The sequence below is a fragment of the Typopeltis vanoorti genome, chromosome 19, assembly GCF_054136105.1.
Source record: "Typopeltis vanoorti isolate ZY-2024b chromosome 19, IOZ_Tvanoo_1.0, whole genome shotgun sequence".
NCBI classification, from domain to species: Eukaryota; Metazoa; Arthropoda; class Arachnida; order Uropygi; family Thelyphonidae; genus Typopeltis; species Typopeltis vanoorti.
In genome coordinates this window covers 57,474,268-57,488,938 of record NC_143567.1, presented here as the reverse complement: position 1 = coordinate 57,488,938, position 14,671 = coordinate 57,474,268, and the positions used below count along the sequence as shown (strand labels likewise).

Genomic DNA, 14,671 nt, shown 5'->3' with positions numbered 1-14,671 from the left:
CGAGTTTATTATATTATTATTATTGTACAGGCACTTTCATGGAGTCTGAAGACTCATCACGGAAGACCCAATTTATCTACGCTATCTATCATAGAACCTTTCCTTGAACCCATTATCAGACAAAGTGCTAACAACCGACTCTGCCCTTCATTTCTCTGTTCTTAGAAAGAAAATCCATATCAGATTTTACATTCGTGCTCTTTCACATTAACATCATCATCATCTCAAAAACCTGGCACCATTAACACTCACTCACTCTGGTATATTGAACTCACTTTCTATGCTCTACTGAAGTGCTGCTGTCTCAGCCAATAAATTAAATGTAATCCACCTTTCTTGCTAATAGTTTTAACAAGTCTATAGCAAAAAAATCATTAATAACTGTAGGGGTCCCTTGCCACTGGTCTTCAAAGAAGTGGTCCATTGTGTCATCATTCCTTATGTTACAGGTGTCTCTAAAGGAACAGCCAAACTGCTTACATCAGTATCACGTACCTTAGTATTAAGATGCCCTTGATACTAAGGCAGAAATTATGCATTAAATAAAAAAATTACATAAATATTAAATCCACAGTGAGTAATTTCTCTAATTATGGCTTACATTCTCATTCCTCCTATCCAAATGGAAGTCATGCTTTCTGGTCCCTTACAAAGGATATCAGATGCAACCTCTGCTCACCCATTTCCACCAACTTTTATCCCTCTCTTTCACTTTCTCATTCAGATGGTGGCACTGTTACAACACCTAAAGATACAGCTCATTCACCAGGCATCACTCTTCTCTTCCAATTCCAGCAGAGATCAAGATAAATCACTTCTTACCATACCAGAAACAAACCACCATATGCCTTGTGTGGTCTTTCAGTACAAAAAAAAAAAGCTAAATAACTTGGATAATAAAAGACTTCTAGTTTTGATGACATTTCTTCAATTATACTCAAACAGGGTATTTCAGAACTAACACCTGTTTGTATCATCTCTATAATATTTTATACTGGGCTGGCAAAATACTAGTGGTGATGGTTTCCGAATGCTGGGAAACAAGCGCGATTCCGTAGCACAATTGGAAGAACGAAGGAATGTTGTGCTCTTCGATTGGAAAAGGCCTAAGTTCGATTCTCGTTGTGATGAGAGGAGTTTTTATATGGATTTTTTCCAACTGAAGGCGAGTTATCCAATTTCATATGGAAGTAGCAGGGTTTTTTCCCCAAGAAACTTGGGTTTTTCATCCTGCATACAGACAAATCGGCCTTGATAAAAAAAATTCAATTTACCGACAAAACATACTAGTAGTGATGGTGGCAGTAGATGGTGTCGGTGCAGGTCAGGGTTTTCCAAATTGTGTTGCGCAGAAAAAGTGAATAAGTGTTCCGTGATTTCAGTGACCAAGCCGTGTATTTTTAAACATGGAAGTGATTCGGAAAAGGGAATACTGCTGTTTATGACCGGTCATAAAAATTGCCTGCAAGCCGATTACAACAATGGGAGGCGTATCCTCTGTTGTCAAAACTGAACAAAATAACATCTGTGTTGTAAATGTCAGTGACCAAGCCACATATTTTTAAACATGAAATATTCATGAATTATCATTAATTTTCACATATCGAAATCTTTCAACATTAGGGAAAGGGAATACCGCTGTTTATGACCAGTGATAAAAATTGCCGGCAAGCCGATTACAACAATCAACAATGGGTGGCGTATCCTCTGTTCTCAAAACTGAATGAAATAACATCTGTGTTGCAAATGTTAGTGACCAATCAGCAAGGAAGTATAAAGAAAATTTTTCCACTGAAATTGAAGATCAAGGTAGTCTGTATCCAGTTCTCAAATCTAACCAAAGGTGTTCGTTGAAAATTTCAGGATTTGTGAAGTGTTCCGTTGTAGGAAAAATCTGGGAAACGCTGGTGTAGTAATACAGAATACTTTCTTCACAAGTTCATATTGTAGGGTGAAAGTGCTTGTTTTGAAACCGTAGTGCCGTGATTTTTTAAAATAGGCCTACAGATTTAAATTTTAATATGAATAAGAGACAAGGGACTTTGTTTAATTTTCGTGTTAAGAAATATCTTATTGAAGGTGTTTGTGATGGAACAGATAGTGATTCATCCACCTCCAGCCTACAAAATGATCTCCAGGATGTACAAAAGGAAGGGAAAACTACCAGCACACAGGAGAAAAAGTCTACATTCACTCCTAAGTACTTATAATAATATTATAAATTTTTGGTGATCAGAATGGGATATGCCAATGTAAATCAGCACAAATTAATTTAATGATGTTGGCCTGAAGAAACTACAATATGCTATAAGATTTCATTAGTCCGATGATTGATAACTAATTTAAATGTAATTTTATATTTGTCAACATGTCATACGGTATACATAAGTGTACTAATTCTTATGATTATGCCATAATCATAAGAATACTCTTTATTCTCAATACTCTTTATGATTATGCCATAATTAATTATTAATACATTACAAAATAACCAAAGGTGTTCCATGAAAATTTCAGGATTTGCGAAGTGTTCAGTTGTAGGAAAAATCTGGGAAATGCTGGTGTAGGTGATGATGGTAGTAACGGTTTGCTGTAGTTGGTGGATTAAGTGGTGGAAACGGATAGTTCTAGAGTAGGTGCCCTCCCTCAACGAGTCTTTAGACTCCTTGAAGGTGTAACATAATAATAATAACTGCCCGATTAATTGGTCCACTGATTAATCAGGGCTGCCATTTTATTGGGACAAGTCTGGAAGAACTAAAACAAAATGAGAATATAACAAGAATTTGTTTTATTTATTTAGAATATAATGTCATTTAATTGGGCCAGCCAGTAATCTCTCCCATATGCAGTATTAGAAAAAAATATGTAATATTGATTCAAAAATTTAGTGCCGATGACACCTGCAGTACTGATGAAACAGAACTATTTCATTGTGCCACATCTGATGGTTTTTCTGTGTTATAAACATGCTACACTGTTTGGATCAGTGAAACCAATACATTGTGTAAGTGTTATACTGTTCAAATACATAACTAGTAAACAAAAGCTGTTAGTTATTGGGAAAAGAGCCAGGACTTAATGCCTTAAAGGGATTAGTATAGAGATTTTACCAGTTCGGTACCATGTAAACAAAAATGTGTGGATGATATCTGAATTTTTTTAAGAATTTGCTTATGAGTTGCAACATGGAATTACAATGGAAATCAAGAAAAATTTTACAGGTTCTTGGCGATTACTAAGGTCAGTACAAAAGTTAATCTTTTAAAAGCAGGACACACTTTATGGCCAATAGTTAGCGAGGAATAATGAACAAGACCATTCAAGACTGTTTTTCCCCTGTGGTTTTAAGCATTCAATCATGGATACGTCGAATCTGGCCAATAGTGAAAATGACATCCCATTAAATATAAACCACATCATAAGCTATGAACCATTTGCATCTATTAAACTTTCTTCAATACTATAATGAAAATAAAGACTTTGAGGAGGAAACTGAAGCAAAACATCAGAGAACATTAGGAAAAAAAGAAAGAGAAAGTGATGAGGATGACATGCTCCAGCTTGAATGAGTGACTTCCCTGGACACCAGAAATTTTTTATTTCTGGATTATGACAACTCTGTTTCATATGGCATGGCAATATTATATCTGCACTAAATGCATGTGCTGATTTTGTTTAATTACAGTCAATCAATCAAAAAAAAAAAAAGCTACAATCAATCAATTCCTACAATGTTACATAACTACTAAGAACTGCATGTGTTTAATAATTATATAAATCAAATAATTTTATAGCAAATATTTTACTTTAATTAAAGCAACTGTTTAGTTTATCTTTAAATCAGTAATTTTACTACACAAGTATTTTGTCTTATGTACATACACCATTTAAGCTCTTGATATGCAACTTCGTTTAATTGGGAAAGCTGCTCAACTGGACCAAATTCTGCTATTCCCAATGGGACCCAATTAACCGGAATCTCTGTATATCCAACCTATTCCAAAAAAAAGGGAGATAAAAATCTACCATCAAAACTACAAACCAATCACCATCAAATTAATCCTCTGAAAAATATGGATAAAAGTTATCAACAGTCAACTTCTCCATTATCTAGAGGTCTACCAGTTAATCTTTTCCCAGTAAAGTCAATTTCTGGAGCATTTCATTGTCTGACATCAGAACCTGTAGTTTAAACTGCATCAACTGATCTACCTGCCACCCACTGTAAATAGATAGCAAGCTCTCTCTCTCTCTGATCATTCACTGCATGCTATGGTTGATCTCTCTCTCTCTCTCTCTGCTTCTTCAAGCTTCACTATCAGTGTAGGAGTACCTCAGGGCTCTGTTCTATAACTTATCTTCTTTCTCCTACACATAAATGACCAACTCTCAATTACTACTTATTCTACCTACAACTTTACTAATGATACTACACTTCATTCCTTCCAATCATTTGACAAACCATGCAGTGCTCAGACATCCCAAGCTTAAAGATGGTGTGATTCTGATACAGTAATATGCAAAATCACCAGGATCAGACAGTATTAGATCTCGCTTTTCAAAAACAATAGAATCTAAAATGAAAATTCTCTACATGGTATATCAAAACAAACACATGCACAAATGTTATCTCTGAGACAAACAGAACCAAAGAGAGTATCATTGGGAAAAGTACTGTCTTTGATTTGACTGAATGTTGATTTGAAGGAGCTGAAATTTGAGTTTCTGTTAAGAAAAGTTAGAGTGCATTGCAGACTAGAGACAGAAATGAACATTGGGAGGTTTGCCTTTACCTGCATGTAATCGATTCCTCTCTACTTGACTTTTCATGTTTGTTATTTATGGTGAGGTTGAAATTGGGAGGAACATAGAGCATACAGTAATGGATTCCTTACTAAACCGTAAAAGGAGAATTTATTAATTTATTAGGGTTGCCAGATTTCCTTGTCATTTCAGCTAACTTCTTTTTGTTGAACTTTGCTTCTTTCCACGGCTGTCACTCACCTAGCATGCACTTTATACTGATCTTGGCCTTCATATTCTTTCTTGATACCTTCTTCCTTTAAAAACATTTTATTTTATGTAGCTCTTGCTTTATTTTTTTTTATTAATTTATTTAACTCTGATGTGATTCGGCAAAAAAGTATTCCCTCCATTCTTTAAATTGTTTTCATGCTCTACTCCATCTTTTCTCATATCAAGACATTGTAATTAAGATATGTTTTTACTTACTTGTAATTACTGCCTTGACTAGAGTTCCCATATACCTAGCGAGCTTCCAAGTCAGAACTACACTATTATTCTCAAAGTTGGATGTATAATGGCCACTTTCTCAGACATATCATACAAAAAATATTTTCTTTTTAAATGCATATACCATATGAGTAGATGCATTGTACTGTAATCTCTCAAGTATATATTTTGTGACAGTTTGGTCCTAAGAGAGTCAAACAATAGGTGATGTATTTTAAATTGTTAGACATTTCAATGACCATACACTATATCAAAGAAAAAAATCACAACTTTTGCAAATTATGATTTTTTTTTTTTTGACAAAATCATGTAATAAATGTGTTGAGTTGAATTTTAATTGAATATCAGCATGTATAACTAGCTCGTAAAATAATCAAACAACCTGCAATAGGCATGTGTGTCTAGTATTTAAAATAATCTGGTAGCATAATTACAGGAGGTAAATAAAGCAAGTTAACTTATATGAAAGATATAAAATACTTCAAATTAAAAAAAAAATTACAAGATAAATTTACATTAAATTACCTATTCCATTTGGATTATTGTCACTGCTAATCTTTTCTTCATGTATATGGACAAAATTAAGCTGTGACTGTTTCTCCAATATTTTCCATATACTCATCATAATACCAGTTTCTTGTGAATGCACCACAACAATATAATGAGGAAACTGCTCTGTATTATTCCAATGAATATGATATACCAATCTGGAAGAGAGAGAAAGAGAAAAAAAAAGGTTTAAAAATCTGGAAGAAAAAAAACTTTGCATGCACTGTGTGTGAATGTAAAGTAAACTTGTTTAGGGTGCTTCATTAATGTAAAATCCTGGATATATAAGAGACACCTATAATTAAGCACTATAACTTTGCTTCATCACAAAACCTCAAACAAATCCAAAAATGAACAGCAGGAGCAGATATGGAGAAATCACAAGAGGTAGAATGAGTAGGATCAGATGCAGGCCTACAAGCAAACTGAAATGCTTATTTATGAATGTCAGTAATATAAAAAATAAGATGAAATTGATGTAGTGGATGAGTGATTTGCCTGAAAATTGTGGGAATAAGTGAAACATGGTTGAAAGAAGATGATATTCTGATGGGAATAAAAATAGAAGGATGTGATATATTTGGTGAGAATAGAAATGGTAAAAACAGAGAGAGTGTTTTTGATGATTTCAATTTGTATATTAATGATATTGGATGGGATTAACTGGGCAGATAAGTGGAACTGCAATTCAATGTTGTAAAGCATAAGGTTTTGAAATTTGGTAAGCAGTGATGGTCTGCAAAGTACGCACTTGGTGGAGACACTTTAAAGGAGGTAAAGGAAATGAGAGATCTGGGAGTGGTGGTGGTGGACAAGGACCTGATGTTCGAGGGCTACATTGCACAAATTGTGAGGATGTTGTATCAGATAATGGCAATGATGCAGAGACCTGACATGCAGAAATGAAGTAGTTATGATGCCACTGCGTAAGGCCTTGATCAATCCTCATATGGATTATTGTGCACAGATTTGGTCACTGGATTTTCATGGTGATGAGGCTATGTTAGAAAGGGTCCAGAGAAAATTCACAAAGGTGATCAGTGGTCTCTGGAATGTGGAATATGAGGGCAGATTGAGAGAATGTGAACTGCAAAACCTTGCGAATAGGAGGAGGAGGGAAAGATATGATTGAGAGACATATAAACTAGAGGGGTTGTTATCAAGTTGACATGGAAGAGATTTTTTATAGAATGGGAAACAGGGATAGAACTATAGGCCATCCCTAGAAACTGTATAAGGAGTATGTGAACAGAGAAATGAGGAGAAGGTTCTTTACATGGAGATTGGTTGATGAGTGGAATGCATTGCCTGAGTGTGATGTGAATGTAGACACACTGAATCAGTTTAATGCATGGTTGGATGAGATTTGTGTGTGATAGTGTGTACCTCCCATGATAAGTTTCTGAATGCATGGAGGTCAGATGTTAATAATAATAATAATAATATATTAACAGTATCCTTATATATTAGTGTATTTATTTTAAGAAAAAAGTCATCTATTTTATAAGTAATTCTTGTAGAAAGGCTCATACATTTGTAACACATGCCTATCAAATTATTTAAGGAATTTGCAACGTATACTAAAATATTAATTAAAAGAAACTTTAACGAATATTTCCTATATTTCGGCAATGTCACATTGCCATCTTCATGGGAACATACAAATATGACACGTGCATGCAGGAACTACAAAAAAGCAAATTAAGCAGAAGATAAGAAACTACTCTTTTTTCTCTTTTTCCTGAAGTCCTAATGGCGCCCCCTAGAATCGGGCTACCTACCTCCCTATTGAATATAATCCTATCAGCTCTCAAATTAGAACACTCCAAAGGCTTATTAAGAATATTATTATTCCAGGCCAAGAAGTGACCTTAAGAAGGTCACTTCTTGGCCTGGAAGTTACCAACGAACTAAAACCGTTTAACTCTAGTTCCCCCCTCCCGTTTATATGGACTTCCAAAAATACATAAACTAAATGTGCCATTACGTCCCATAGTGGATGACATTGATTTCCCCCACATATAAATTAGCCAAACATTTAGCCAAAGCACTCACACACTATACTGGCAACATACCATCACACATAAAAAAACTTAGCCCACTTCAAAGCCAGTATAGAAAACCTCTCACTCCAACATACTGACATAATGATCAGTTTTGATGTCTCCTCCCTATTCACAAATGTCCCACTCAAGGAAACCTTAGAGCTCATCTAAGCCAAATTTCCTCCCAATATCTCAGCCCTATTTCAGTTCACAATGAACTCAAGCTATTTCGTTTGGCAAGGAAAATTCTACAAACAGATAGAGGGGACAGCCATGGGTTCACCACTTTCCCCATCCTTGGCCAACTTCTTTATGGAGACTTTTGAAGAGAAAGCCTTAAACTCTGCCCCACAAAAACTCGCTATTTGGCTTCGTTACATGGATGATGTGTTCGCTATTTGGCCACATGGCTCAGATACACTCCACTCCTTCCTAACACATTTAAACAACCAACACCCCAGAATCCTGTTCACCTTAGAAAAAGAGGACAACAACAGCCTCCCTTTCCTAGACACTCTAATCACTAGGCAGCCTGATGGATCCTTGGTTTTCTCTGTTTATTAAAAACCCACCCATACAGGCAGATATATTAACCAGCAACCCCCACCAACCCCCCTCACAACAATATTGGGTTATTAAAACACTATATAACAGGGCAAAATTAATCTTCTTAGATGACAATGCCCTAACTACGGAACCAAACCATATCCTTAATACTTTCTTAGTCAATGGCTACAACCCCCAAAAATCCAAAAAATATTAAAACCAGTAAACCACAACACCCCTTCTCCCCCCTTCACAATAAAGATTACACTAAATCTATCACCATTCCCTACATCCGGGACACCTCAGAAAAAATAACCAAAATCCTTAAAAAATATGACCCGACTTCTTGTTACAAACCACATAAAAAGTTGGCATCCCTTATCTGCTCTACCAAAGACCAACCACTTCCCCTGGATCTACCTGGGATATACGAGGTCCCTTGCAGCTGTAAACTGTCCTACTTTGGCCAAACAGGCAGGACAACGAATATCAGGGTTTCAGAACACATGGACTATATCCGGTTTCACCAGTACAGCCACTAAGGGCTTGCAGACCATGCTCTGGATGCCCACCACAGAATACGTTGGAAGAAAGTCAAAGTAATACACTGCAGCAAGTTCAAGTACGAAAGACTATTCATAGAATCAGCCTCAGCTCTAAAAAACGTTCCAAACCTCAACAAATTTGGGTGCATGAGACTGCCCCAAATTTGGGAGACTTACATCATGAGAACATCAGCCGCGGCCAAGACAACTCAATACAGCCCGCTAGGGGGCACCATTAGGACTTTAGGAACAAGAGTAGTTTGTTATCTTCTGCCGCATTTGTTTTTTGTAGTTCCTGCATGCATGTGTCATATTTGTATGTTCCCATGAAGATGGCAATGCGACATTGCTGAAGTATTCATTAAAGTTTCTTTTAATTAATATTCCAGTATATATTGCAAATTCCTTAAATAATTTAATAGTCACATATAAGTAATACAAGACCATTTTATTTTTTATTAATGACATATGATCACTTTTATGAGATAAAAATCAAACAATTTCTTCTCTGCAATTATAAACTAATGTAAAAACATTCAGAATCATAAAAGCTCTCAATAAATTGAAACTATTAGGTCTATACATATTAGGAGGGGTTTGAATTCAAATGACTCTAAAACACTGCTGAATAAAGAGGGATAGTGATATCACATGACAGCAGCAGTAACTCAGAAAACAATCAAAAAGCATTTAGGTTAGAATCAATATAAAGAAATATTTACAAAATAAAAAAATCTGGAATACTTCTTTTACAACTTTCCAAGTTTTAATTCTACTATTAAGGTTAAAATTTTGTATGCTGTATTCATCACCCAGTAAGAAATAAGCAACTTAACCCTGTCTACTGCATATCCGTTGCTCTCTAAAATTAAAGGAGTGCATGCATAATCCTAACCTTTTATTGGTCATGTTTCATTATGAAAAAATTAGTGATAAACCAGCATTCACTAATAGATGCAATAAGTAAGGTAAACATAAAAAGAACAGAAACTCCTCTTCTGATTTTTTTACACATCAAGGATGAGCAGATGAGCAGTTTTCAAGGCCCTGATTATGGATGATTACAATTATGGTAATATAGGTTGGAATGAGGAATGGTGTAGACATGAGTTCTTGAGAGGCAAATATATATATATATATATATATTCTGAACATTCATTTTTACTTGGTAGAAAATATTATAAATTATTTTAACTGACTCATACTGAGAGATAAAGAGATGACATGGTTTATTTAAAAAGATACTACTAGTTTACTAGTTTCGTTAACTGGATCAACTTCTCAGGTATCACAATCAAAGAAATATACAAAAAATAACAGACTTAAAAATTGCATTAACAGTACTAGTCCAAAAAAACAGTAGTACATTTTGAAAACAGTAATGCAAGTTTGAGTTCCAAATAAAAGTTGACTACGTGCTGTCACAAGTGTGCCAGTATTGAACAGAGGCAATGTGTGTGTGTGTGTGTGTGTGTGTGTGTGTGTGTGTGTGTGTGTGTGTGTGTGTGTGTGTGTGTGTGTGTGTGTGTGTGTGTCAGAAAAATTGAAACTTAGGGAGTTATTGATATGCGAAGAACATAATGCAATTTCTCTGGACTTGACAATCTTTCTTTCAAGTTCATCATAGCACACATGGATATTAGAAGTTTGTGTCCAGTCCACAATGTGTTGGCGGCCTTCATCTGAGATAACAGAGAAAAGAATGTGGCTAGAGAGAGCACTGGCTCTAGTCCTGTTGTTGGTTGAGAGAAACCATTATTGATAAAAGTCTTTTTAAGAAAAAGGAGTTCATTTTCAATTTCTGTTTCTTCTGTTAGTAAAGATTTGCCCGGTGTGCTAAAGTAGAAATAATACCAAATTTTTGCAAGAGAGTAGTGATGGGAAGAAGCATGAAGGTATCTATCAGTATGAGTAGGTTTTCTAAAAATTGAGATTTTAATACTTTCAGAATATCTGATAAGCTTCAGATCTAGAAAGGAGAGGTAGTCATTGGATTCCAGTTCTAAGGTAAAAGAGATTTTTTCATGAAACTTGTTTAGGTGGTCCAAAAATAAATTAAGGTTGTTGACACCATCTTCCCAGATGAGGAATATATCGTCTATATAACGATACCAAAATTTTGGTTTAAGGGGGAAGGAGTTAATAGCTTTTTCTTCAAAATCGTTAAGAAATATATCTGCGAGAATTGGAGAGAGTGGGCTGCCCATGGCTAAACCTGAGTTTTGTAAGTAGATCTTATTGTCATATTTGAAGTATCCTGACTTTATGCAATGGGGGAGTAAAGCAAAGAATTTTTTGGATAATTTGTTCTTAAGAAGAACAAATTTGTTTGTTCTACAGAAAACCTACTCATACTGACAGATACCTTCATGCTTCTTCCCATCACTACCCTCCGCAAAAATTTGATATATTTCTACCTTAGCACACCGGCCCAAATCTTTACTAACAGAAGAAACAGAAATTGAAAATGAACTCCTTTTTCTTAAAAAAGACTTTTATCAATAATGGTTTCTCTCCTAATAAGATTGAAAAATTTCTTTCTCTCTGTCACTGAACTGCTTCTGAAGATCCCTCCTCCTCCAGAGCCTTTATTTCTTTGCCTTAAATCAGCTCTCTTTCACCAAAACTAGCTAAAATTCTCAAGAAATTTAACTTCAGAACTTGCTTCACTATGCTCCCAAAACTTCGATCCATACGTAGTAAACCTAAAGAAAAACATCTTCCCACTCAGTTTCCAGGAGTCTACAAGATCTTATGTGATTGTGGAAAGTCATACTACAGCCAAACTGCTAAATCCATCCTTCTTAGTCTGGAAGAACACCGTAGAGATATTTCCTACAACAGGACTAGAGCCAGCGCTCTCTCTAGCCACATTCTTTTCTCCATTAACTCAGATGAAGGCCGCCAACACATTGTGGACTGGACACAAACTTCTAATATCCATGATGAACTTGAAAGATTGTCGAGTCCAGAGAAATTGCATTAGATTCTTCACATCAATAACGTCCTAAGTTTCAATCTTTCTGATGCACACATAGTCAGCTTTTATTTGGAACTCAAGCTTGCATTACTGTTTTCAAAATGTACTACTTTTTTTGGAACTAGTACTGTTAATGCAATTTTTAAGTCTGTTATTTTTTGTATATTTCTTTGATTGTGATACCTGAAGAAGTTGATCCATTCAATGAAACTAGTAAACTAGTATATCTTTTTAAATAAACCATGTCATCTCTTTATCTCTCGGTATCAGTCATTTAAAATAATTTTTATATATATATATTTATACAGTATGTAACAGAGGCACATGAGGATGAAGTCTAGATTGCCTCAAATCACTAGAGGTTGTGATGGTGAGTGGAGTGCCAAATTTTCCTCTGGATGGCAAGAGTGACACAGCGAAGCAATCACCTACAAGGTAGCCAGTCATATGAAAAACTTCTGTGGGTAAAGGATAGATTGAAACTACAAACCAGTGATTATGAAAAGCTTAAGAGATAGCTTAGATCATCATCCTCCCAACGCCCTACCTTTTCTTAACTTCTCCCTCCAAATACACTGATGTTAGCTTTCTTCTTAGCAACATTGATCATAATCTTGCTGATGTTTGTTTTTCTGCAGATCCTCTTCTTGATCTAATCTCAGTCCTATTGGGAGCCAATGGAGATGCCCTTAAGGATTGCAATGCCTCTTTTACATGGTCTGATTATTGCTTCTACTCTCCTGATTCAAGCACTTGCTCTGAATAATTGAAATTATTCTTTCTGGGATAAGTGCATGTATTTCCCATTTCAGTCAAAAGCTCCAACCCTTATCTATGCTTTCTTGCATAGCAAGACCTGTGGAGTTTCCATAATTAAACATTCACATGTATACCACAGTTAAAATGTTCACTTTACAAATATGATGTCTCACGATATGTATGATGAAATATTTGTAAAATAAATATTAATTTTTACTGTGGAACACATGTGCATGTTTAATTATCTATACTTTGGTTTTCCAACAAATATACAAAAGCAGTCCAAGCTAAAAAAAAAAGCAGCATGCACTCAGTGGCTTAACTGAAAATCTCAAGCCTCTCATTTGAAAAAGTTCAATGTTTGGTCTCTGGAGTACTGCTTCTGGATTATATAAAAAATAAATAAAAAAACAAACTATATATAAAATTAATAAAAAAAAAATTTTAAAAAATCCTTAAGCAGCCATGGTACTAATGTATTATAGGTTTACAACCCTTTGCGTGTAGGAGTCACATAGATATCCCTCCAGGTGTTGTAAGCGCTTGTATTACAGAACTAACCTCATTTTGTATCACCTTCACAAGCTTTTATCCAACCTGTTCCTAAAATGGAAAATAAAAGTTAGCCATCAAACTACAGCCTCACTGCCCTACCTCAATATTCTCAAAAGCAATGGCGAAGATCATCATCAATCAGCTTTTTCACTAACTAGAGACTCATTAGTAAATTAGTGATCCTACCAATATGGATTCTGCCATTCTCAGCTAATCTTACCTACCTTTGGACAGAGGCCATGAAAAGATTTGGAGAATATCAATGTAATCACTCTTGATATTTCGAAGGCATATGATTAAGTCTGGCATCATGACTTTCTTTCCAAGCTGCTATCTTATGGTTTCTATATTTCTGGTGAGTGGATTGTCAGTTTCTTCTCATCTAATTTTTAATGTATACTGATTACTTCAACCTCGGTATCACTTCTGGGTCTGGCTCCAACTGATGAGATCTCGTTAAAGGTCAAAATTGGTTTGGGTAGTGGTCCTTCCAATAATGCATAACATTATACATTTTCGTAAGGATATGTGCTTTGCATTATGGGATACTAAGGCAATTAATGCAAAGTCATTAGCCTCTATATACAAGCAGCCCAGTCATGATGTTACTTCACAGTAACATCATGACTGGTTACTAGTTGCTTACACTTGGATAAAAGATTAAACCAAGAATATAATTTCTTGGAATCTTTAATTTATAATATAACCAAGTGAAAAAACTTTCAAAGATCTTTCTCTAATCCAGAGTCTTTTAGTAATAAGGTGTGACACCTTTTGACTAATTGACTTCTGAATTACTTCAACCTTGGTATCACTTCTGGGTCGTCTGGCTCCCACTGATGAGACCTCAATAAAGGTTGAAACTGTGTTGAAACATTATGGAGCCCTTCCCATAATGCATAACTGCATTATGGGATACTAAGGCAATTGACATGAAGTCATTAGCCTCTATATATAAGTAGCCCAGTCACGATGTGACTTCACGTGCAAATTTTTACTTGCTTACACTTGGGTAAACGATTAAACCAAGAATATAATTTCTTGGCATCTTTAATTTTTAAATTTGTATGGAGTTCATCAACACTAGAATTAAGACCCATTTAAAAGAACTGATTCAAAGTATGCAAATCTATGATGCTCCAAGATGAACAACTGGCTTCAACTTATTCCTTATTAAAGATATAATGAATCTAGTAAATCAGCAACAGTTTCCATGTACACTAATGACAGTAGGTTTAAAGAAAGTATTTGACAGTTTATAACATGAGCACCTTCAGCAAATCATGTCATGTAATACGTACTGATGTCATAATCAAAATTTACAAAAGAGTAACAATAACAAATGCTTCAGTCAACAGATTCCTGTCTGATTCCATTCCAGTGCACAGAGAATTATACACGGATGTCCTCTAAGTCCTGGGCTCTATCCTTTGGCA

At 35.2% G+C, this 14,671-nt stretch overlaps 1 protein-coding gene across 1 annotated transcript in view; it reads right to left on the bottom strand.

Annotated features, from left to right (window-relative positions):
• The window catches only part of LOC150096143 (WD repeat and coiled-coil-containing protein-like), a 169,475-nt gene that overhangs the window by 131,646 nt on the left and 23,158 nt on the right, over positions 1 to 14,671 (bottom strand). The window contains exon 3 of the mRNA XM_090409347.1: positions 5,782 to 5,963. Within this exon, the coding sequence (XP_090265473.1) occupies positions 5,782 to 5,963 (182 nt within the window). The remainder of the gene's footprint in view (positions 1 to 5,781; positions 5,964 to 14,671) is intronic.